The sequence below is a fragment of the Xiphophorus couchianus genome, chromosome 19 (assembly GCF_001444195.1).
Source record: "Xiphophorus couchianus chromosome 19, X_couchianus-1.0, whole genome shotgun sequence".
Lineage (NCBI taxonomy): Eukaryota > Metazoa > Chordata > Actinopteri > Cyprinodontiformes > Poeciliidae > Xiphophorus > Xiphophorus couchianus.
The window spans coordinates 10,550,021-10,573,639 of record NC_040246.1 but is presented as its reverse complement, the minus strand read 5'-3'; the positions used below and the strand labels follow the sequence as shown (position 1 = coordinate 10,573,639).

The 23,619-nt window shown below is 41.8% G+C and overlaps 1 protein-coding gene across 1 annotated transcript; it reads right to left on the bottom strand.

Annotated features, from left to right (window-relative positions):
• Window positions 1–72: 72 nt before the first annotated feature.
• Window positions 73–7,949, bottom strand: fosl2 (FOS like 2, AP-1 transcription factor subunit). Its single transcript, XM_028000147.1, has 4 exons — window positions 7,313–7,949; window positions 4,844–5,095; window positions 4,645–4,752; window positions 73–2,664 (listed from the first exon to the last, which is right to left on the bottom strand). The coding sequence occupies exons 1-4, from the start codon at window positions 7,439–7,441 to the stop codon at window positions 2,104–2,106; spliced, it is 1,050 nt and encodes a 349-aa protein (XP_027855948.1). The 5' UTR covers window positions 7,442–7,949; the 3' UTR covers window positions 73–2,103.
• Between the last annotated feature and the right edge of the window lie 15,670 nt (window positions 7,950–23,619).

Here is a 23,619-nt window from a genome sequence, read left to right as displayed (position 1 = left end):
AATTAGCAAAAGTAATGGACCTAAATTAAGTCTCAACATTCGGTGACCTGAATGAAAGCATGAAAACAGACATTTCCAAGATGAAAATTATTTTATTATTACTCTTTTAAATTAACAAACACTGCTATACATATTGCTGTTTTTATTCATTTTGAATCATTTTGAACAGTTAAAGCATTTGGGAAAACAAAAAGAAGAAGAAATTGTAGTTCAACAGGCGACAGACAGCAGATGACATATACAGTAGAACATCTACAGTCAATGGCTTTCCTATGTGTGTGGAGAGGGGGCTCCAGAACACTCCGACATACAGACATTTAGGCGGTTTGGGTTCTCAGATCTCTCCCTTTGTGCTGTCCAGCCAAATTAAAGACCCCCATTGATTTACAACAGCCAGTCAAATTAAAATTACATCAAAAACAGCTGACAAGTTCTTTCTAAATGAATAGCAGCAGCTTGGATTGGCTTTAAAATGTAGTCTTCTGCATCCAGAATCATCTCAAGTTCTTGTCATTAGAAAAAGAAAAGGGATGTTTGGGTTCAAACCCCGTCACGTTAAATTCATATGGAATGTTTTGAGTAAACTAAATATATGGAAAATATCGCTGTTCTGTCAGTGCATGATAGCCCAAGCCCACTTCCCTTTAACATATACAAATGATGAACAAGAAGTTCTTCAAAGTGTTTGCTCTTTCATGTCAGACCAGCTGTAGAGAGAGTCTTCTTCATCCTATTCTTCGTGGTCTAAAGTACCTCCTGCACCCAGAAACCAGCCCGTCTGAGTTGGGTTTAAACATCTTTGTTGTACTAAAAGTGACTGCTTTACAAACACCATATAGCCTATACATATTTAAATCTATAAACAGGGTTGACATCATTTGGCAGCTGGCGACAATCTGGACCACCGTGGCTTTTGTTCAAGTTTGACCAAAAATCCCTCCTTCTATTTTAGACAAGGACTGATGAAACACAGGATTTACACGTGCCGAGAAAAAACGGATTTGGCTTTTTGAAACCCGAGCGGCCCCTGAGAAGGCAGCGGCGGAACAAACGGATGTTTATTTAGAGAATGAAGCGGAGGAGGTTCAAACTTTGTTTTTTGTTTTTTCTGGGTTTTTGTCAAATGTCGGAGCAGAAAACGACTCACAACAATTAAATTAAATCTTTTTTTTCTTCTTTTTTTTTTTAAAGTACCACCTCTGCCACAGTCACTCGTCACGAACGACGGGGGTTCTACTAAAACACATGAGAGATAATCCCTGACATCAATGTAAATCACATACACTTTGTCCAAAAAAACAAAAAAAAAAACAGGGTTCAGGTACAGAATCACCAAGGAAGAAAAAAAAAAAAGCACACACTACTACTGCAAATTCAAGCCACTATGGCAAAGAAGAGAAAGTATTGAGGAGCTGGATGGCTCAAATTCTCTGTAATGCTGAGGTCACCCTCAGGTCACCTTGCAGATTTAAAGGAGAGGACAAGAAAATTCCACCAGCACAGGTCATAAATACACAGAGAGAGATGGAAATAACATGAGAAAGTGTGCACTCTGTCCTGAATTGAGTCATAAGAGTCTGAGAGGAAAAAATAAAATAAAATGAGAGTCTTGGCCTCTCTGCAGAAATCCCAGCAGAATGCTGACCTCGCTTGGTGATTTGTTATAGATTGATCAGCAGAGTGCAAGCGTTGACCGCATGGCTTTTTAGGTGTTTTCAGAAAAATATATTAACAAGTCGCTCTCTGGATGGTTGTGTTTTTCTTTTTTTGTCGGAAATGTCAGTAAACAAATCAACACTCTGCAGTTGAAATGCTGAAGGGATGGCGGATGATTGCACACACGTTGATGGATACAAAAACGTTCACGCTGAAGAAGTAGAAGAAGAAGAAACGCGGCGTAGCCCTTACGGGTCTCCCCCTCCCTGACCTCCCTTGCCTCTCATCAGGAGGGGGAACCGGCTCACACGGTCAGCTTGGTCTGGACTTTTTCAATGTGCTTTAGCGAGACCAGAGGGCCTCGGGATGGAGGGGCAGTCTGTCCTCGTTGTTTTCAACCACAGTGTTTGTTTCCCAGCTGGGCCTCGGCGCCCCGCCCCGGCTGACTCAGAGCGCCAGGAGCGTGGGTGAGTTGAGGGAGTCGGAGGATTGGTCGCCGCTGCTGCTGCTGCGCCGGTGGGCTTTGGAGCAGGACTCAGAAGAGGGCGAGGGGCTCTCGGGCTCCATCATGTTGGGATAGGTGAATATGAGGTTTTGGGCGTTTGGCGTGGCTGCCGGGGTGGACGCCACCACCACCGGCGTATTGAGGCTGTCTCCGTCCGGGCAGTACATCCCACCGCTGATGCCGCCGCCTCCCAGGCAGATGGGCTTAATGACAGAGCGCTGAGGCTTGCCCACATTCTCCTCTATGTCCTCGGGCTCCTGCTTCACCACCACCTGGTTCATCTGTGCACGCGGGTTCAGGCTGGGGCGCATGGTGAGCTGCAGCGGGTTGCACTGCTGCTGCTGCTGCTGGTGGTGGCTGGACTGCTGATGGCGCTCGTCGACGGGCAGCTTGCACACGGGGTTGTGGGCGACCAGCATGAACTCTAGCTTGTCTTTCTCCTTCTGCAGGCTCTCGATCTCCTTCTGCAGGTCTGCCTTCTCCTCCTCCAGCTTCTCAGTCTCCTGTTCAGAGGAAAGACAACATCAGTTGGAATGTTAGAGCACGACAGGTCTGAGAAATGACGGACAGACGTTGAAGTAAATAATATATAGTTTTAGACATACTGTTAAACTTTTAATCCTTATGTGTTGATAATCACGTAATATCTCTTTACATCTTTATCATTATTGCTAATATATAACAATATTATTATATTATGATATAAGAATATTACATTATAAGGATTTTAATATAGTTAATATGTATAAAAATATGATAATATATTCAAATAATATAATTATGTTGGGGCTTTTAATTGTGAAATTATCAGTTTTATTTTTCATTAAAAATTCCTTTGCAATATTTTCCATTGTAATATATTTTGTTCCTCTTCTGATCTATGTATATGGTTTTTTTCTTTTTTTGTTGTTGCTGTAATGTCCTTTTATTTATTGATGTACATATTTTTTAAATTTGCTCTTCATATTTCTATATGTATATTTTATCTATTTACATTTTCAAAATATTCCAGCCGCATGATTTCTTGTCATTTTCCAGATTCCATTCTATTTATTTTGTCTGTCTTATTGCTACATTGATATTTATTTATTTTTACACATATTTTATGAAAACATCATTATTTATTGTTAATCAGTACATTTACTTCTGATTTTTTCTTTGGTTTATATTTTTATTTTTTCCCTTTCCATATTATTTATTCTATTACTCATGTATATATTTCTGTTTTTATTTTTAAAAATATTTTTTCTTTAGTTGTATGGTTTTTTTCTTACATTTAATGTTCTTTCATTCAGACATTTATTTATTAAGATACTAAAAATAATTATGTTTCATTCTTTTAATTTACATCTTTTTCACAAGACTATTTTTATTTTGGTGGTATTAAGTTATTTAACTTATCTATTTCCTTATATTTTTTTAGTGTTGTATTTCTTTTGGGAAATTTATAGACCTGCCATATTTGTTCTCCTTTTTTTTCTTCTTTCTTTGCATCTTTTTTTTGATTTGTTTCACTCGCTTTGGCAATGAGCAACAGTCGATTTCTAAGCAGAATTTCTGCAGTTATTTCTGTCTGAATCTGACAGTAATCATACAGAAATGCCTGAGAGTGAAAGGCATAATACGCCGCACACAGCAGACCGTCTTCTGTTCAGAGATTTGGAAACAAAACGATCATTAATCTGTACCAAGTCTATTAATTCGTTCAGCAGAGCCTCCAGAACGTTTCTGTCACTTCCTAAAACACCAAAAGAGGGCAGTGTTCATCCGCTTCTGTTTTTGTTGATTTTTTGTCAGGAGGACCTCGGGACCAACACCATGCAACCTGTAACCCGGCTGTCTGAATTTAAGCGTCGCCTAATGACTGTGTGTTGCTCGTGTCGCTAGAGGATGCCATTTCGTTTGGCCATTTTACACAGACGTGTCAAATCAAAAGAAAAAGAAAGGAGGAAATTACTGTAGGACGTCAAACCGACAGCGATAAAGCCGACATGCTGTCTGAGAACTTTGACTCATGGGCAAAGGTATCAGGAAGTCATTCGTAAGGTCTGACGTGAGTCTTAAAGTAAACATTGCAGCTAAATGTCACTGGAAAGCTTCTACTTTTGGATCATTTAAAAAAAAAAAATCTGTTGTGATGGTTTTTGATGGTTTAAAATTTTGCCTACAGCCAGATCCACTACTCCAGGTTGTCTTCCTCTTTAATGGTCTGACAAGCTCAGCCTCTCTTTAATTCCACTAATTAGTCCATTTAGATGCCGTTACTGTCTGCCTACGAGACAGCCCAACCTCTGTCTGCAGCCGCCCGACACAAAAAGCTTTTCAACGCCTGTCATCTCTTCAGTCAGAGCCAGCACTTAAAGAGTCAAACCAGTCCGGCGAGGTTGCAAAAGCAGGAGTGGAGTTCAGGCTTTCATCAGAACGCCCGGATCACACGTCTTCGCAAATAACCTGCGCACTGATCAGCTGGACATGATGCTCACCCCCTGCAGCATCTCCGTCAGCTCCCGCCTGCGGTTTCTACATTTGGCTGCGGCCAGCTTGTTCCTCTCCCGTCTCACCCTCCGCTTCTCCTCTTCCTCCGGGGTCAGCTGCGTGCAGAAGAGAAGAAAAAGACACGTTAAATGAGCTGTTGGATCAATAGGCAGGGTGACTGTGATATAAAACTCTCAGACTCCTCACCTGCTCCTCCCTCTTGCGCCGTCTGAGGTCGCCAGTGGAGCGGATGACCCCGGGCCGGGCCAGTGTGTTGTGCGGCAGCAGGCTCGGCCCATTGGTCAGGTGATGTCCATACGGGTGGGAGCGGGAGTACGGGTTGGACATGGAGGTGATGACGGTCGGCTGCACCATCCACTGCAGGTCTTGGCTGGTTGTGATTGCATTGATTGTAGGGATGAAGGCACTGTTGGAGCCAGGCATGTCAACCCTGTACTTCTGGAAAAATAAAAACAAAAGAGAAGAGAGAAAAAAGAGCGATGAACGGGTTGAAAAACAGTCACCATGTTCGGCCAAAACTCGTCTTCGCCTCTTAATCCTCTGAGGATCTCAGTGCATAAATTTGCTGGAAGCACCAACATGGGTGTTGCGTCCAACGCCTCCCACCATTATTAAATTCACACATCGCGCCCCCTGTTTAAAGGCTTATAGTAATGATTCAATCCATGTCGACTGTAACCCCAGAGTGGAACGGTGACACATGCAGTGAATCATGTGGGAAAGCCCAAAGGTGTCCGGCACATCTCATTGTTCTACAAAAAGCAGAATGAGACCAACGGTGATAATCTGCTCTGCGAAACGGGTCGGTTTGCTACCCACCTGGAAACCGTAGAAAACATTAATTTGTGGAAAACTTTAAAACTAAAACAGGCGCCAGTTTCATTTCTTTTTATTTTTATATCCACAGTTGCATCTCCAAGGGCATCCAGAGAGGGTAATGTCCACCCCAAACCAAACACTCCAAAGAATATCTTTCTTTATGAACAGGAATTCAAGAAAGGAACGGGTTGTCAACTAGATTTTAAAAAAAGTTTTTATTATTTGCTCATTTATTTTTGATTTATCATGGCCCTTTTAATATTCAACTTTTGAGCATCCTTCCAATATAACATGTAACAGCAGCATACTAAAACCCACACATTTCTCTCTTTTTTCTGCGATGGTTCATTACACCAAGATAGTAATTTTAATCCTTTACAAAGTTTTCTGAGTTCGACCCTGTTTCACAATAAAATCCAACTGAAGAAGAAGCAGCAGGGGTTTCGTCGGGTGTCTCTACATTGAATAAACACTTTTCTGCGCAGATCGCTGCTCCTCCACAGATGGAGGACGTGTCAGCTGCGCGTAATTTACGCGCTTCCCGGGCTCCCCGCGCCTTCCCCCCTTCCACTTATTCCCGACTTTCCGTCGGATATCCCGGCAGTCTATTGGAACTTTGTTTATCACAGTGACTCACTGTGTATGGGATTTGTCCAGCACGTGTGAACCGAGCTCAGTTCCAGTAAGAAAGGGGGAAGCGGCCAGCTCGAACAAGCCGGGAATTCTTATCCAGAAACATGGCACGGAGAATAAAAAAGAATTCCTGTTAAGTAATAAAACAAGCATGGATGGATAAACTCGCTGAGGCAGAGGCGCAGACATTCCTTGGGAGTCGTTATATGAACTGCTAGAGGCGTGATAACATATTCTATTGCTCCAATAAACAGAGAAACAGGAGGTCATGTAATGGAAAACTGGCACTGAGTGATTACAGGCTGATAGATGCGGGCCAAAAGTCGTTTACTGTAAGGTTGCGTGAGCCTGACGCCACTTTTCCACAGAAGTGCAGCAGACGTTAAGACCGAGGTGTGGGGAAATAACATGCCTGGTCCTGGATTTATTTTTACATATATTCCGAAGCGTTGAAGCACGCTGCAGTTTGAGCTAATATTCAGATCCCGTTGTCTTTGTTTTCTAAACGCCTCAATGGATGGCATTTCCTCAGCAAGGAAGCGTTATGCAGGCGTTTGATCGCTCTATCCGTGCGAGCTGCTTCCCGCTGGAGGAAATGTGCCATGTGCGGCCGGAGAGCCCGTCGCATCCAATCAGACGGTCTGGTACATAAATATAATAATAGAATATTTCTCCAATATTTGATGAGCGGCAATCACAATCAGCTGAGAAAAAAAAAGAAAAGAAAGGCGCTACTTCTGAAGAGCGTGTTTGCGTGAATTTCACCCGGCTCCACACATGCCTGTTGCATCCAGAACACGCTTTATCTCCGATCAGCTCAGTCTGTCGGTTCTTCGGGGTTAAAATGCGTAAAAAAAAAAAAAAAAAAAAGTATCTCAAACCAGCTGGACGACACAAAGAAGGCCACAGATTTACAGACAGACAGGACTGCATGTCAGCTGGAAATCATAGGCTTGAATCCATGGCAGTTTGAACTGAACAGCAACCAAATCGTATGAAGCGCTCTGTGCTAAATAATAAATGCTTTGTCTGCGTGCGTCAAATCCAGATTTTTCGCCGGTAAACATGCGCGTTGGTCACATTTTCCAACATTTTAAAAACATATTCATTCATTAATATGGCTATTTGTTATCTACAAACTCATAATGGGAGAAAATGCATTCCTAGAGGTTTCTGTGCCTGCAGCTGGTCCGTGTGTCTCACCTGGTAGTTTGAGGTAGATATCGGACTCCCGATCGTGCTGCTGCCGCTTGTGAAGGACTCTGGCTGGGCCGGAGAGGTGCTGCTGCCGCGGGACGAGGTGTCGTAGTTCCCGGAGTAGTCCTGGTACATGATCCGGGAAAGAGGAAGATTTCAGGGGACTGTTAAAGCTCTGGAGCTTTTTTTTTCTTTTCTTGTTTCTCCTCCTTTCTCTCTCACACACAATTCCCCCGCAGTAAAAAAAAGAGGCACCAGCAAGAAAAGAGAAAATCCTCTGATTGGAGATGTTCAGGTATCCAAGAACGAGTTATCAAAGTGCAATTATGACGCCTGATCTACAACATCTTACAGCTATTGCAGGTTGTGTCAGGCAGCCCTGTGAGGAAAGTATTTTCTATTGTGCTTTCAGGTAGACTAAGGCTATCAGAGATCCTCTCAGGTGCGCAAACTTCAGCCTGAAGTCAACAGTCAGTGTGACTCAGGCAGGTTTTTAATCTTCTGAATATTTTCCGCCGCCTTGCCTACTTACTCTGCTCTGAGCTCTCTCTGTCGCTCACGGAACACCTCGAACTTTTTTTTTTTCTTTCCCTTTTCACCCCACTTCCTAGAGATGAGTCACTTCAATGGCACTAAGAAGAAGCGCGACGGCTTTTCTACACCAACGAAACGTCCGACGTCACGGCGGGGCGTTGCAAACATCCAGCAGGGGGAGGGGCCCGCTCCTCTTGTGTTGTGGATCTCAGCAAAGAGAGAGCAGAGCTCGTTTCTCCCCCGGTGGACACCAGAGACTAAAGATCCGAAACGCGGTTTACAGTTAAAGCGGGTTTTCTGTTTTTTTTTCTTTTTCTTTTTTTTTTTTTTTGGTATCGGTGGACGTCAGCCATCCCGCTGTGGACTTCACCGGTTTTGTCTCACTTTCTTCGGCCCATTGACGCATGTTTCCTAAAATGGGCAGTTGCGTCAGCGAGCGCGTGTGGGTTTCCTTGGTAAAAAAGAAAGCGTCAGACACTGGAGGGATTCCCTCCCCTTCATCTGCAGCCCGCCGGACCCAGAGCTCTCAGAAAGCGCTTCGGCCGCCCGGGGTCCGGTTTCGGTTACTAATCAGGGAAAACATTCAAACTGTGGGAAGTTTAGAGGCACTTTGAGGTCCCAGCAGTCTGGATGATCCGACACTGACAGGGGCCACAGGGGCGTCTCTAGAACGATTTGAGAGAGGCGAATTTTGGAGTCCATAAACATTAAATGCGATCATCTTGGATTGGTGTCGAGATATCTATGTTACAATGTAAATACACCAAATATGTGCTTTATAAAGATTTTTAAAACTGAAATATGTTAGTTTGAATGTATGTTGTTTTACTCCACTCCAGCTTCTAAAGTCACTGCTTGTTTCATTGTATTTGTTAATCTTCTGAAGACTGTTTTGTGTGCGTGTGTGGGCGTGTACTGGTATATACCACATATAGAGAACCACTTTCACATTATTTACCAACAAAGGGAGGTCATTCGTGGAAATGAGGATATTTTCCTGGTTCTCACCCCTTTTTTTGCAGTTTTACTAGTTCTACTAGTTAGGTTTAGAAGTATGGTGTGAATTAAGTTTTTATTTAAGGTTACGGTTAGGAATAGACTAGTAATGGTTAGGTTTAAATAAAACGTCTGGGTTAAACATAAATGCACTCACTAAAAATGAATGGATGTCAATACAAAGTCCTCAGTTTGCATTCAAGTTCTTGTACTAGCATTAGGAGGAGGCGTGTGCGTGTATGTGTAAAGACAATACTAAGTTCAGTTGGAAAAATAAATGTTATTAAACACAGAAAGATAGATCAATAGAAAGACTGAGTTTGAACCTTTCCAAAGAAATTAAACATTTACATTAAGTATTGTAGGTTTATTTTTTTACCAGAGACAGAAGATCTGCACAAAATCCCCTCCAAATAAATACTTTAATACTTTAACTAAGATTTCTAACTAGCTGATCCCCCATCCAAACCATCCAAGCGCTATGACCTGCACAAAGTGGTGGTGTACCCACAAGGCACAGAAATAAGTTGTATCCCTTTAAGAGAGTACTCAGCTCATTATGTGTGAGAAAGGCACCTGTTACAGAATCGGCCTGCTTCATTCCAACCGCTCCACTTCGTCACCTCGGGCAAGTCTGAAGACCTGTCAGAGGTTGCCAGGGATCCTTGTAAGACTAGACCATCAGCAAGAATCTTGGTGAGAGAAGAAAACACTTCTGAGGTGATATTTTTGAAGTAGAAGTAAAAGATAATGGTCACTCTTACTGTGGAGTGCATGCAGAATCTTACCTCATGCAATAAGGGTGATTCTGAGAAAATCAAGCTAGAATTAAATGGAAGAAGATTGTTAATGATATGAAGGGAGCTGTGACCACTGCCACAGGAAAACCATTGGTAAAGCTTCTCAGAACAATTGAGAAGGAAGAAGCAGGTTTAATTGGCTGTTGCTGTTGGGGGGCGGAGAGCTTTCTTGCTTATACTTTAGGCTGGCTCCGACTGAACATACAATTTTAGAGTCACAGTTGTGCTTTTTGTCCAATGTCTCTAAGTCCCATTGTGTGTAATTAGGAGAGAGCGGTCAGATTCAACACGGCGGCACTGATTAGGTCAACACAACAAACGCTGGAACTGAATTTCTGTGAAATGTGGGCTAATTGTAATTCGGACGCACCTCATGAACAAGGGCACGGCGCCCAGAATGTGACACGTTCCGCAATATAAAATGTCCTATTAAGTGTAATCCAATCTGCTACGGTTCCTATTTTAATCTGCATCACCACAGCTGGGTGTTCTGAGCTCCTAAAGCTCCTTCCAGCATGAGTGTTTGCCAGAAACACTCGTCCTGGTGAATAAGTTTATTTACTTACTAATTTATTTTCAAACTAGTGAAGAGGGGGAGTGATGGTTGTGGCAAAACTGACCAATGCTTAAATAAGGTCCAGATTTTTTTTTAATTTGGCCCCTTTCTTACATGTACTGCTTGGTCATTGTTGAATTCAACACATCTGATAACACAAAATGAACTGAATTGACTGAAATAGTGCATTAGAACATTGAAAAGTTGATTTATATCAGTAATTCAAATCATAAAGCTAATTACATACAATTTGATAAATGTAATTTATTTTGTACATATGTACATTTAGCTTTGGTAATTATAATTTGCAATTGAAGAAAAGTAAGTCAACATTCAGCATCTCGGAAAGTTGATGTATTGCATAAGTCTGATAAATGATTTGATACCAAAGTATTATCTTGTGGCCAAAAGAATCACGAGAAAAAGACTGAAAATATCAGTTATTGTCCAGGAGATAGTCTCATGTAACGTCATTTTCTCGGACACTGAATCTTGGGATTTCATAAGCTGCAACACAGAAATGCAACACCATGTGTAACCTGTTGGATCCATTTTAGTTACACATTTGTGTTTAGGATCACTTAAATAAATCTACTTTTTCATCAGACTGCAATTTACCGAGTTGCCTCTACACCTCTGCTCAGGGTCAGATGATTAATAGAAAAGATTTCTTGACCACTTGCAGTTCAGAACACGAACATTTCAGCTGTAACTCTGCAGTCCTGCAACATGTGAACCCTTGGCAGACTCACTGGAAGTCCTTTTTCGCTGCATTAGCTTTTGAGTTGCGCTGCCTGGATGTGCTGCTGTTCCCAGGAGCAGAAAGCGTGCAGATGTTTCATACATCTCTATTTGAGTGATATTAATTTATGATGAATGCTTAGCCTGTAATATGCCAGCGGCGCAGCTTTTTGAACGGGAGCAGTGTTGCTAAGCGACACAGTTTCTGCTACATTGCTCGAGGGGAATCTAATCAGCCATAGTGCTATAATAATTAATGCCTTAAATATCATCTGAGCTGCTGCTGGCGGCAAAACACGGTCTGATGTGTTGACAGGTCCCGATAAGAGTCCAAATCTTTGGTTTAAGTGAATATAAAAAAGAGGAGAAAATACATCAGACTGTAAAGGTCCTATCTATGGGGTCACGGTCAGGTGAGACGGCAGACCGTGGGTCAGCGCGAGCGCATTGAGGTCAGCCGATGCGCAGTTTGCGTGCAACTGACGCGTCGACGTCCAGCCATCACACACCAGAAGGAATCAGGTGCATAGAACATCTCCTCTAGGAATTATAAACAGCTGTCAGGCTGCAACACAAGAGGCTTACCTGGCCGCGCGACGGAGGCTCGTGACGCAAGATGGCTCGTTCCTAATGTTCCCTTCAGGGCATCACGTGATAAATCTGAACCTGGAAAGTAAAGGCTAGTCTTTGTCTTAGAAGTTAAAAGCCAGTAAAGTCGGATTATAAGTAACAAAAAATAAAGTTTTAAGAAGTTTTGGTCTGGATTAACAAGATGGAGCCAGTTCCTTACAGTTTATCTGGATATAAAAAAAAATATCTAGAATTATTCTCTCCAGACGATTAAAGCCATTCAAAGAAGGTCAGTTAAAAGTTACTGTATGATTATGCATTTGAAAAGAGCAAATAGTTAGTTTTGGTTTATATTATATTGATCTGTCACATCAAACCCCAATGAAATGCATACAATTTTGTGATTGTAATGTAACAAAAAAGCAAAACAGGTCAAGGTCAATACATTTCAAGGCCTTATGTCAGCAAACCAAAGATCCAAGTCTTTTCTTTTCTTTTTTTTTTAAAGAAAAATACCTTTCATTTGTCGCAGCAGCTCATGTTTTTGTCTCATATGACATTTAAATAGATAAAAATCAGTTTTCTTCCACATTCTTTTCTAGTAGAAGCCTTTAACTGGAGAATGCCTCACAGGAAGTGACAGCAGCAGGTCCCTAGAAAACAAGAGTTGCTGCTGAATATTTAGTCCCATTTTCTTTACATTACAAACACTAATGTCACACTGAAATAACGACTGTGCAGATTTTGACAATACATTGATTTGAAAGCAGATACAATTGAGATGAGTTTTCTGTGTTTGAGCAAGAATCCAAGCTGCTTCTGCAAAATTAGATGCATCCAGGACGGATCTCCGACCCCTAATTCACTTTATTGCTAAACATTATCGAAACAGGTGTTTACCTGAGATTAATGTTTGAGTTCAGTTTTTTTTGCCCTTGCATTCTTTTGGTCTCTTTCGCCTGTAGCGTCATTCACCTGTCATGCAGTAAAACCTTAGCCTGGATAATACTCAGCGCGATCAGCATGGCTTATCTCTCAGCTCAGGTGCTGTCAGTGGGACATACGTAGGCACCAAAGTGCTGACTCAGACTGAGGAGACTGGGTTAAAGAGCAATCAGCATGACTGACAGCTGGGTTTATTATCATGTGAGTGGCCTGTTTACACAATTAATGCGCCGTTTTATTATGCAATGCTACAAAGAAACGGTGAAACGTGTCTGCACCAAAAAGAGGGGTGAATCTAGACTCGAACAACAGATTTTTTTTGTTGTTGTTGTTTGCATTAAACTCACATGTTACATCTCATCTCAGTATTTTGTGCAGTTCTGACTTTAAAACATAAATCCAGTCACAGACCACCAGCTGTGCAGGAGCGTGGCTTTAAGAAGTGGCTGCTGTGAATTAAAGCAATCCTCCATCAGTGGTTTCATTTACCCGTTGCCTTGGTGACAGATGCAGTTCAGTCAACTTTAGCAAATCAAAAGGGATAATGTGAATGTCCAACACCTCCAGAGAGCTCGACTGTAGAAAGAGGAATATGGATTTGTCGAATCTATTGCCCTGCAGTTTGGTCAGTGGCAGGAAATTTTTTTTATCTTTGTGTCCTTCAAGACTAATCAAGTTTTTCTAAATGACTAAATAATGCATCTGTTGCATACTTCACCTACGATGTTGTTTGAGAACTTCCAGCTTTGATTGGATATTTACATTAGATATGTAAGTACCCAGTAAAATGGAACAATCTGCTATTTGTGGTGTGCATATATTCAGAGTAACAGATTATGTAAGAGGTTCCATTTCCATTAATATTAGTCAGGGTTAAAAGAAGGAGAAAGTTTTTCCTGTAGGGCTGAGATGTGTTGCAACCTGAAACCTGCCTACGCATCGCTCCATCTGGATGCAGAGATGATGCTCGCTTTACTGTAAACAAATGGTTAACCTTCTTTTCATGAAACAAGTCATTGTCCCCTTTACCTAAGAGCAGATCCGCAACTAGAAGGAGAATTTTCGGTTTTGCCTCTCCGCTGTCTGACTTCAGCTTTGTCTTCAAAGATTTAGTCTATTATTTTAACCTACAGCCCCATTTAATCAGGTGAACCACCTGCCCTGATGCCCAAAAGCTTCCAATCAGCACACTGGAGGGACTCTTGACAGTAACTTCAGCAGCTTTAAGGTATCAGTTCCTGATACAATGGAAGGAAGTGCGTCACAGGAACGCTGAAGCTCGAGACAAAGAAGAACGGAACACAACTCGGGGCACAAACAGCTCAGAGTAAGAAGGGGAAGTGTTGTTGGAGCATGTAGTGGAAGAAGTGAACAAGTGGCAGGGTCTGAGAGAAGAAAGCACACGAGTGGTCGGGGGACTTCAGCCACCTGCAGCTCGCAAACAAGCAGGATCCTGACGTTTCTTCCACTTTTACTGGACGGCTTGTTTTTGACGAAGGAAAACAAATTTTCCCTTTCCGGTTCCACCTCGATGCAAGAAACAGAAGAGAGGAAAGTGTTGGCTGCCTGACAAAAGTGGGCTTATTATTATGTTTTGGTCCTCCTGCGAGTTGTTTTCCTCGTTGCTGGCCCAAAACAGTCAAATCAAATAACACTGGAGTGGCGCTCGGTGAGAGCAGCAACAGTTCTCTCACAATGGGCCAGTTTATCTTCGTCTGTCAACAAGGTTGTCAGTAATTTATGAGCACACGGGTCTGAGAGCAGACTGTGGGTTGTGCAGTCTGGAATGTTAATGGATTTTTTGTTGAGAAGTCCTGCTGTTGTTGACCTTAGCCAACAAACATATACAGCTGAAAGCCAATACATGTATGTATGTATTGTATGTAAATAAAGCCTGGTTACCTTTTTTCTCACTGTCTGACATTAAATCTGACCGAACTGTACCTATTTCAGCTCAGCTTTAGATAATCAAAATTACCTGCATTTGCAACAAGCCAAAATTTTGGGAAAGCCAAGATAATGAACAATGTCATGACTTCCTAAGCTCCCGATATGTTTATTTACAACATCTGAGTGAAATGAAGGCACACCTGTGGACACATCTTAAGGAAACGCCTCAAATGCAATCCGTCCTTGTATGACATCATGGAAAACTCAAAATAAATCCTTCAAGATATCAGGAAGAGGATTGTGGACTTCAACACTTTGTAGCCTACTGTATATGTCCATACAGGTTATACAGGTGTGAACTGTATGAATCAACCCTCCACAGAGACCTTATGTTTGGAAACTTGACCTGTTGGAGGATTATTGAGGGAGTGTTTACCCAGGGTGGTTTTGTACTGGTTTTGTACTGGTTTTGTACACCTTATGAAGTGCTGAGGACCCCAGAGCTCTTCGCACTACAGTTTTTCACCCCCCCACACACACACATGCTGATGGTGGCGAGCTACTGGATAGTAGCCACACCAGGCAAAGTGGCTGAAGTGTCTTACCCAAGGGCACAACTACAGAAGAGAATGAAGTGGGGATTGAACCAGCAACCTGCCGATTGCAGTGCAAACTCCTACCACCATCGGCCATTAAAATTAAAAATAAAATTACAAAATGAGAAAAACTATTTAAGGAAAATGAAAACTTGTTTAGCTCCATTGAACAGGACGGAAAATAAGAAGGAAAAGAGAAGGGGAAGTCATGCAGCAAATACCTCGGGAATTGAACCCAGGACAAAATCGTCGATGACAACAGCCTCTGCGCATGGTGCATGCACTATACCGACCAAGCCGCCCAGCACGCCAAACATGAACACTTTTGCCGGTTACTGTTCTTTTTGCTTCTCTAAAAAAAAGCTGTTTGTGATACAGCTGCAGTCCATTTTTGTAAGTCACTACAATAAAGTACAGCCACTTAAATTCTAATTGTCATGCAATCTAAACTGGTTGCAATGATGATAGTGCTATTCCAGCCATTTTTCAGCTAAAACAACCTCAATCTCAGATTTCGGTGCAGCTCCTTGTGTATCCTGCTGGTGTTTATTTATACAACACATAACTCAGAGCACTCAGCACAATTATGAAGTACTGTTGTTCTCAAGTCGTGATTAAAATGCAAGATCAGCTTGCTGCCCCCATCTCCAACTGAGTCCTTCATACAGGACGCATTATGGTGAACACAACAATCTATGTTTCGGTCTGAAGCTTTACATCTGAAATGGTTCAACTGTTCAGCTGCTCAGTCTTTGTTTATGATGCTATTTTGTTGTCTGTGAAAATACTTCCCAGAAGTCTCCTGCTGAACTAAAACTGAGGGTGGTAAAGAGACTGTGTTTGCTTGGGATTTTCACCTGAGGATGACTTAGTTTCAGAGCTTTTGATCCGTTCTGCTAACTGTCTGCACATTTCTTCCTAAAGCCAGGAAATACTTACAAACCACTTGTCCCTGCCTCTGAAAATTGTCCCAGGAAGTGGTAGCAGTGTTTAGAAGCCTTCCCTGATCTGGTGCTGCCTACAGGAAGATTACTTGTGGCACGCTTTTACATGTAATTGTGCATCTACGGAAACATAAAAAGATATTGTGTGTGAGCTCAAAGTGCATTTGTGTCACTTCCTGACACTTCTCTTCACTGCAGAATAGTCTTCATTGTTTTAACTGTTGAGTTGAGTAGTTGTTCTGGAAGACTGAAAGATTCTTTAATGTGCTCTTAAATCCTCTCACTGCTCATTCTTGGAAATGTGCACTTCAAAAACCAGAAACACACAGTAGTTACTTAGGATTTCACTGTTGTTGTGCTCCTCCATAACACGCCTTTAAAAGTCTGCCCATAACCACTATTTTTACTTTAAAAAATTGGACTTGAATAAAAGTGTAAAGAGAATGAACAATGAAATGCAGTGAAGTTTGAGGCTGTAATATGTCAGGACCTGGAAATGTTTAGTTGTTATTTAATTATTTTTAATAGCACCATAAAACATGGTGAATGCGAACTTGTGTAAGTGAACTTTGCTCATGTTTAACCTCTTGTCTGTGTTCAGGAACTGCTTAACTGAAGTCTCAGTGTTTTGGGGGGTTTATTGCGCTTCTTAAATTTTCCATGGTTTTCTGAATGTGTTTGAAAATGTGGTGCAACCCTAATGCATGATTGTTTTGACAGTATGACATGAAAAAAATACATGAGTGTCTCATCATCATCACCAACAGTGAACTAAACCATATAACGTGAATCTTTAAAGCATTAATGTATTCTTACTGTTTAAGGTGAAGCTCAATGATCAAACCAAACCTAGAAAAGGAGCAGTGGCTGATCTTCTTTCGGGGGTTCTTCCTCCTCCAGTGCGTCCATTCCTTCCAGCTCAATGGAGGCTTAATGTGAGTGTTGAAAAGTGGAAAATTTAATTAGGCTGCCAAAGGGGGTTTATGTCACTTGGCACGAGCTGTCTCCATCGTCCGCCCCCTCCCTGCCCCCCGTTATCACTCCCCCTCCTCTGCTCTCGCCCTTTGCTCTTCTTCTTCGTCAGCTGCAGCAACCTTCTTGTTTGCACTTCTTCTTGTACTTTTAGCCGATCCTCCGGGACATGACCCACCAGGCCAAAGAGGCAGACATAGGTCAACAGTTTAGTGCAGAACAGAGCGGGTGTGAACTGATGTGTGGATACACTGAAGCAGCAAGGTTGCTTCTCGTGACATAATTACTGCCAAACTGTCACCACTTAGGCTTAGATTGGTCCTTCTATCTGGCGTTGAACCTTTAAGCGAAACTAAAATGTGACAATGTTATTCAAGACGCTATTACGTGGTTGCAGCAGACTGTGGAGAAGTTTCATAGGTACTCTCATCGTTTTGGATTATAAAGAAGCATTTTTGACTTAAATACCTTTTTTGTGTCTATGTTTACATCAGGTGTGGCTGGATCAGTGTCCCAGGAACAAATACCTGCTCTCAGGCCTGTTTTTGTCCCCACCCATCACGCACACACACACGCCAACTTTTGTCCACACTACTACACACTTTTCTCTTCTGAACATTGTGTTAAATCCTTCAAGATTCTCAAACCTGCTTCCTTCAGAGACTCTAGTTGTCTGATGATTATGCTGCCATTTATCAGAGTACCTGTGCTTCATTATAATAGAATATTTCAATCCATCTGTTGCATAAACACATGGATGCCAAAATGGAGGGGATGACGTCTTACTCTGCTGTTTTTAGTTATAGATGAGCACAGGCTGCACCTGTAACAATTTGATAGAAATAAATTCTGATTAAAAGTTTTAATTAAAAGTAGCCATGTCAAACAAAAAATATTGGATTCAAACAGAATGTTCCCAGTTAAATAATGTTTCTTTATTACATGCAGTTAAAACCAGACACTTGTGCTACATACCAAGGCACACAATTGTTTTTACAGTCTGACATTAAAATTAGACTAAAATCTTGAAGTTATTTCTTTTGCTTTGGTGGAATTCTTTTGAACACTAAAACTTAATTTATACATTTTGGTATCCTTCCACTAGGTTCGCATAATGATTGACAAAATATTCCCTTAGCATGTCAACCAGTAAAACACTCACGGTTGGGAGAGTGGTCTCAAACTTGCAAGCTTCTTTTATTCTTCAAATGTACCAATGGTCCATGTGGCCAAATTGTTCATCTTTACTGTAGTTTCATCACAACACACCTCTAAGTGTATTTGTAATCTGTAGCATTTTATTTTGCAATAGGTGTAACACTGTCTTCCTCTCTCACTGGCCTTGCAGCTCATATCCATAGACTCATTTCACTGTGGATAACGACACTCTTCATACGGTCGTCTGCTTCTGTTCTTGGGCAGAAATCGCTCGAGAAAGGATATGACAAATGGAGTAATTTGTGGGCAAACAAAAACAGAATGCTTGAAAGAAAAAAGCCAAACCACAACCATTATTAGCTGCCCAAGAGGTCAGTGTAACCTCTTGCCCACCAGTATATGTTTCGTCTCTGAGGTAACCAGAGGTTCTACTCACAGATAGTCTCCCCACAACACTACATAAGGTTTAAAACTGGAAGTGGTGACAGATAGATCCTTTCCTTTGTCATTTAGATGGAAGGATGGTCAGAAGGCAGCACTCTAGTACGTCCAGCTGGAATCGGAGGTGTTGCTATGGAGATAGTCGACGAGACAGCAGTCTCTCACTTGCGGCTTTAAATGCTGCATAGTTGCAACTGTAAATAATCCACCCTGTTATACAAGGGATAAACATTAGAGGGACGGAGCGGTGGTTGTTTCCTGCAGGTCAGCTCAAAGCTGTGCTCTGCTAACGGCTCAGCTGCCCAGCCTCCACCTTCAGGGACTCTGCATTTCATGCATCTTTTTTCTTTTTTTGACTAACATGGCTGCCTTCCAGTCACCCTCTTTCTTAACAAACTGTCCACCAACCGCCAAACATCATGAAGGTCATCTTTATCTACTGAAGAAAATCTCCATTCTAGGAATTTCCTGAAGTTTGAGAACATGCAACACCATTCTTGGAATAGATGAAAACAGGGTTTTTGCATGATTGCATGAATCCTATCTGCACTAACTCAGAAGATAATGCTGGGAGCTTTGCTTGGAGTCACCCCAACGAAACATATAAAGATCACCCTCAGAAGTAAACAAGAATATTTCCACTTTAACTTGCACAGGTAAAGGAGCAAAGCAGATAGCATTGCTGGAAAATAAAAAATAAAAAAACTAAATGTAAAGTCTGATGATGAAATATTTCTTCTTGGTTACACAATCTATCCACTGAGTAAAGAGCAATAGCCCTCCAATAACTGAAATTGCTAACGACTCATTTTCGGATACTCACTTTGTGCAAATCAGCAATTCGTCACGTGGCGGCATCACATTTTGTCAGTCTCAAACTAAAAACTTTCCCTCAACTCGTCAGGGAACATCCTCATTCTTTCTGCACTCTCCCAACTTATGGGTATTTATTTTTCCAAGGGAGGAGGTGGTTGGGGAGGAGGAAGGGAAGCGAGGAGTCTTGTCACATTACATGTACCTGTCTGCGCGCGTCTTCACTTGCAGCTGTCATCCCACCTGACAGGTCTATCAGTGTCCACGGCTGATCGGAACGCGTCCCTCAGCCTGACAGGCTGAACCGACAGCGCCAAGATCCAGACTGACAGCTCCCCAGGTAGGCGGGGGGGTGAGGAAGGGAGAGATGGGAGAAGAAGGCCACAGAGTAGGGGGAGTACAATAGTAAATGGTCTGTATTTGTATGGCGCTTTATCAAGTCAGAGGACTCCAAAGCATGTGATGCCACGGAATGTGATTCACCCATCCATACACATATTCACATGCTGTACAGTACCACTAGAGTGCATTTATAGACGCCTTTACTTGTTCCACTATTTGTAACTTTAAAGACCTGTTTGGAAACAGACTTTAGAAACATTATTTGTAAATGACAAGGCAAAAACTGGTTCCTAGAAAAAGGTGCACATTTGTAAGAACTAAATGTTTTCACACCTATGGCTGAATTATCTTAAATCCCCATTTGTTGCTGTCAGTGTCAAGTCTTCTTGCTCACATTTCTACATGCTTGGGATATTTGTTTTGGAGTATTTTCTTCTTTAATAGATCCTTAGATCAAGCTCAGCAGCAAGCAGAGCCAGGACTTTTTTAGATTTGTTCAGATAAAGTCACATGGAAACCAGATGCACCTGAGAAACATTTGTGTGATAATAAAGGATGTGAATTCTTATGTACTGTTTCACTTGCCATTGTGCTCAATTTTGTTTAGACCTTCTTAAACAAAATAGTGCTCAAATTTTGATTCACTATCACTCAAAATGTGGAACACGTAGATTGTTTCTGTTCCTGTAAATTAGAGCGTACAAATGCTTCAAGCTCATCAAAGCTCTTAAAGCTAATTTCACAAAATCATCTGCTTAGATGTGCATATCCGATCCAAATCTTCTAGTAAAGAAGTCTGTTTTGGCTAAGAGTCTGCAGAGGAAACACTCTGTGCCAGTTTCAGTATTTTTCACTAAACTTGTCATCTTCTGTGACGATCGTGCACACTTAAGCGAAGCCAAACAGCTCGCTTGAGGAGCTGTATTCCAGAGAAAATCAACCACCTGCGGGAAGTGCTTTAGTTAAGGTTTAAACCAAGTGTCAATGATTGCACCCACAGGGGGTGGAATAAAGAGAGTCCCCTCCCCAGTTTGAAGAAAATCTCTCTTTATCTTGTCAGGGGCCATCGAAAACAAGCTCCTTCCAGTAAAACGAGACAAAACGGGAAAACCTAAAAGCTCCTGGGCGAAAACTCATCTGATCAGCTTAGCTACGCTCTCCTGGCGTCTCGTGTATGAGGAGTAATTAGCAATTAACAAGCAGGGTTTAACTGGATCCAGTTATTAACCAAAGGTTTGAGCAAGGAGAGGTGTTTGACACGGGACTGCAGCATTTCCTCAAGTTTGGTAACAAAGAAAAAAAAAAGTAGAGTGAGGAAGCAGTAATTCTTTTTTTTTCCTGAATTCCTAGATCAAACAGGCTGCAACAAAGGCCTCAAAATCCCCCCTCCACTCTCCTCCTCCTGCTCTCTTTCCAAAATTAGTTAAGCCTTTCAGCTCCATCATCCCCAACATGGCTTGCATCAACAACCCTACGCTGCTCTGCAAATGCCGCACACGGCTCCTGAAATCCACCCTTCCCTTTTCGAAACATGCTGGAGATCAGGAGCAAGCCGCGAGAAACGGGGAAAACTTTGAGCACGCTGCTCTGCAAGGCTCTCAGCAGTCTGCCTTCTCTATGGGTGGAAACGTTGCAGAAAAGAAGAAAGATGCGGAGGAAGAACGACAGATCGAAAGAGTCGGAGTGCAGTCACACGAGAGGGGAAGTAAACTCCATTAGGGCGCCTGTCCACCTTCGCTGACACATTCGGGCCTTTTGGACGTTTCTTGTCTCCCTCAGATTAGCTCACTCTTGCGGCCGTTTGTCATCTCTCAGGGGGATGATTCAGGATTTTCCGTCACTTTTACAGTCACTCATTTTATATGTTTGTGTTTCTCAAAAGTTTCCCGTGACTCCGCTGACTTCTGGGATGAAGTGGGAAGGGTGACTCTGAGAGTTGCTGGGTTTTTGAGTGATCCTGTTTTGCACACTTGTCATTTCCTGAAGGCTGGCAGGTCCTTAGTGCCTGCAAGCGTCATGCTTATGGGTTTGTCTGTCACCACTACGTTAATCTAATGTAAATATTCATGCTTCCAGGACACCTTTTTCTGAACAAAGGTGAAACTCCTTAAGGAAAATATGACAGCTGAATTTACATTTGGGAGTCCAATCAGTTTCATGGAACAAACATCATCGTCTCATCAGTCTGATCACCCTGTGTCCGAAGATTCCCGACTAAAATTTCCAGTCTAATTATTCCATCTGACTGCAGTTGAAGACGGTCGGATTAGTGGATTTGGAGAATTAGCTGTGAGGGTTGGCAGACCTCTGAACTGTGATTCAGAGGGCTGAGAAATACATCTTCAAAAGGTACCTTCACAGGATCATTAACGCTGGATAAATCCATGTTAAGATGTCTAAAAGCGTGTTAAGGTGAGCCGCGCTTAGGTGCAGACGTGTGTTTAGACGGGAGGCTAACTAGATGTGACTCTGCAACACAGTTTAGGCCACTTTGGAGGGAATTGTTTGAGTTATTTAAAGGGCTTATGTCAGCTTGGATCAACATCAGCAACTGAAGGAAAACTTCAGGAGGGAATGCTTTCCCTAATTGACACTCCAAGTTGGTGAACTTTACCTTCTGTGGTGTTATAATCTCCATTTAAGCTCATGAATCAGTGACTGTGCTTTTAAACATTAGGTTAAACTCAGATGGTCCAATTCTTAGCGGGAGAAAAAGGGAAAAAAATTAAAAAATTAAAAAAATCAATCGTTACCTTTTTGAGCTCAGGGTTGTGACGCCTGGAGCCCGCTGTCATTTCCAACTATTCTTTTCTTGAGCTTGTTAAAGAAGCTGACCCCCACCGCCCCTCCTCCCTCCCCTCAAAATAAAAGCATCTTATCCTGCGGCTGACAGACGAGATGTTTCGAAAGCAGGTCGGGAAAGGTTAGAGCGACAAATGCGGAGTGGGGCATTGAAAAATATTCTTTGCTTTTTTTTTTTCTTTTTAAATTACTTTATTTAGAGGGTTGATGCTATTAAATGCCCCAGATACATTCAGCCTATAGTTCTCAATTAGACCTGACAGTTGCTGCTTTACAGACAATAAATATAGCGAGGGGCTGCGCCTCTGGCCAGGAAGGACCCCGAACTAGGAGCCTCATATTTAATGATGCAAACAAGTGAACATGCACACACACCCCCACACACATTCTTATCTTCCTGTCTCCAGATTACAGGAACACTGTCGCCCTGCTGCAGCAAACTGCTTTCTGAGGTTATAGATTTTTTTTGAAATACATAAGTTGGAAAAGTGTTTGCAAGAAAGACACAATATGATGAAACATCACTTAGGTAATTTGTGCACATATCTCTTGTGTTATTGTGTCATTGTTTTTCCTCATTTGCATGAACTCCTTTTCACTGCAGCTTTAACCAGAAGACATTCTCTAGCTATTTTTTCCAGCTGACATACAGCAGCTACTTGTCCAATGTTTATATATATTTTTTGCACAGTAAACGAGCTCAGAATTACAGCCGGGTTAAAGCTTTACACCTTGGTGTTACGTTACATTTCTGTTGGTGTGTTTTCACTGTGTGCCACCATGTGGAAACTATTTCTATCCACATGTCCTTTACAATCATGCATCAGTTTATTCCTCCTGGTAAATGTGGTGTTATTTGACAAATTAACCAGATAATAAATCATATTTTAATTGTGCATGCTACATTTCATGTGATTCTAATTTCTGATTGGCACACTTAATTCTCAGGAAAGAAATATGATCAAACCAAAATATCTCTAGGCAGCATCTTGCTGACAGATAATATTTACGGGAATCACATAAGTCTAGCAAATGATGAGTAGGTTCTAAAACTATACTTTACATCATTAGTTATTACAGTAGGTATGAAAAATGACCAAAAATGAACACTTTTCAATGAGCAATGTTATGCAAATCCATCCCACAATGTATTTTATATTTTCTTTCTAAAATCTTCGGGAAAACAGATATGCTCAATACAAAGACAATGACA

What these genes read in the sequence shown, in the direction of transcription:
- fosl2 (XM_028000147.1), bottom strand. Translation starts at nt 7,441, where the DNA reads ATGTACCAGGACTACTCCGGGAACTACGACACCTCGTCCCGCGGCAGC. An exon ending in TATCTACCTCAAACTACCAG is followed by an intron (nt 5,096 to 7,312) that starts GTGAGACACACG and finishes TTATTTTTCCAG; the next exon opens with AAGTACAGGGTTGACATGCC. An exon ending in GGCGCAAGAGGGAGGAGCAG is followed by an intron (nt 4,753 to 4,843) that starts GTGAGGAGTCTG and finishes TTCTGCACGCAG; the next exon opens with CTGACCCCGGAGGAAGAGGA.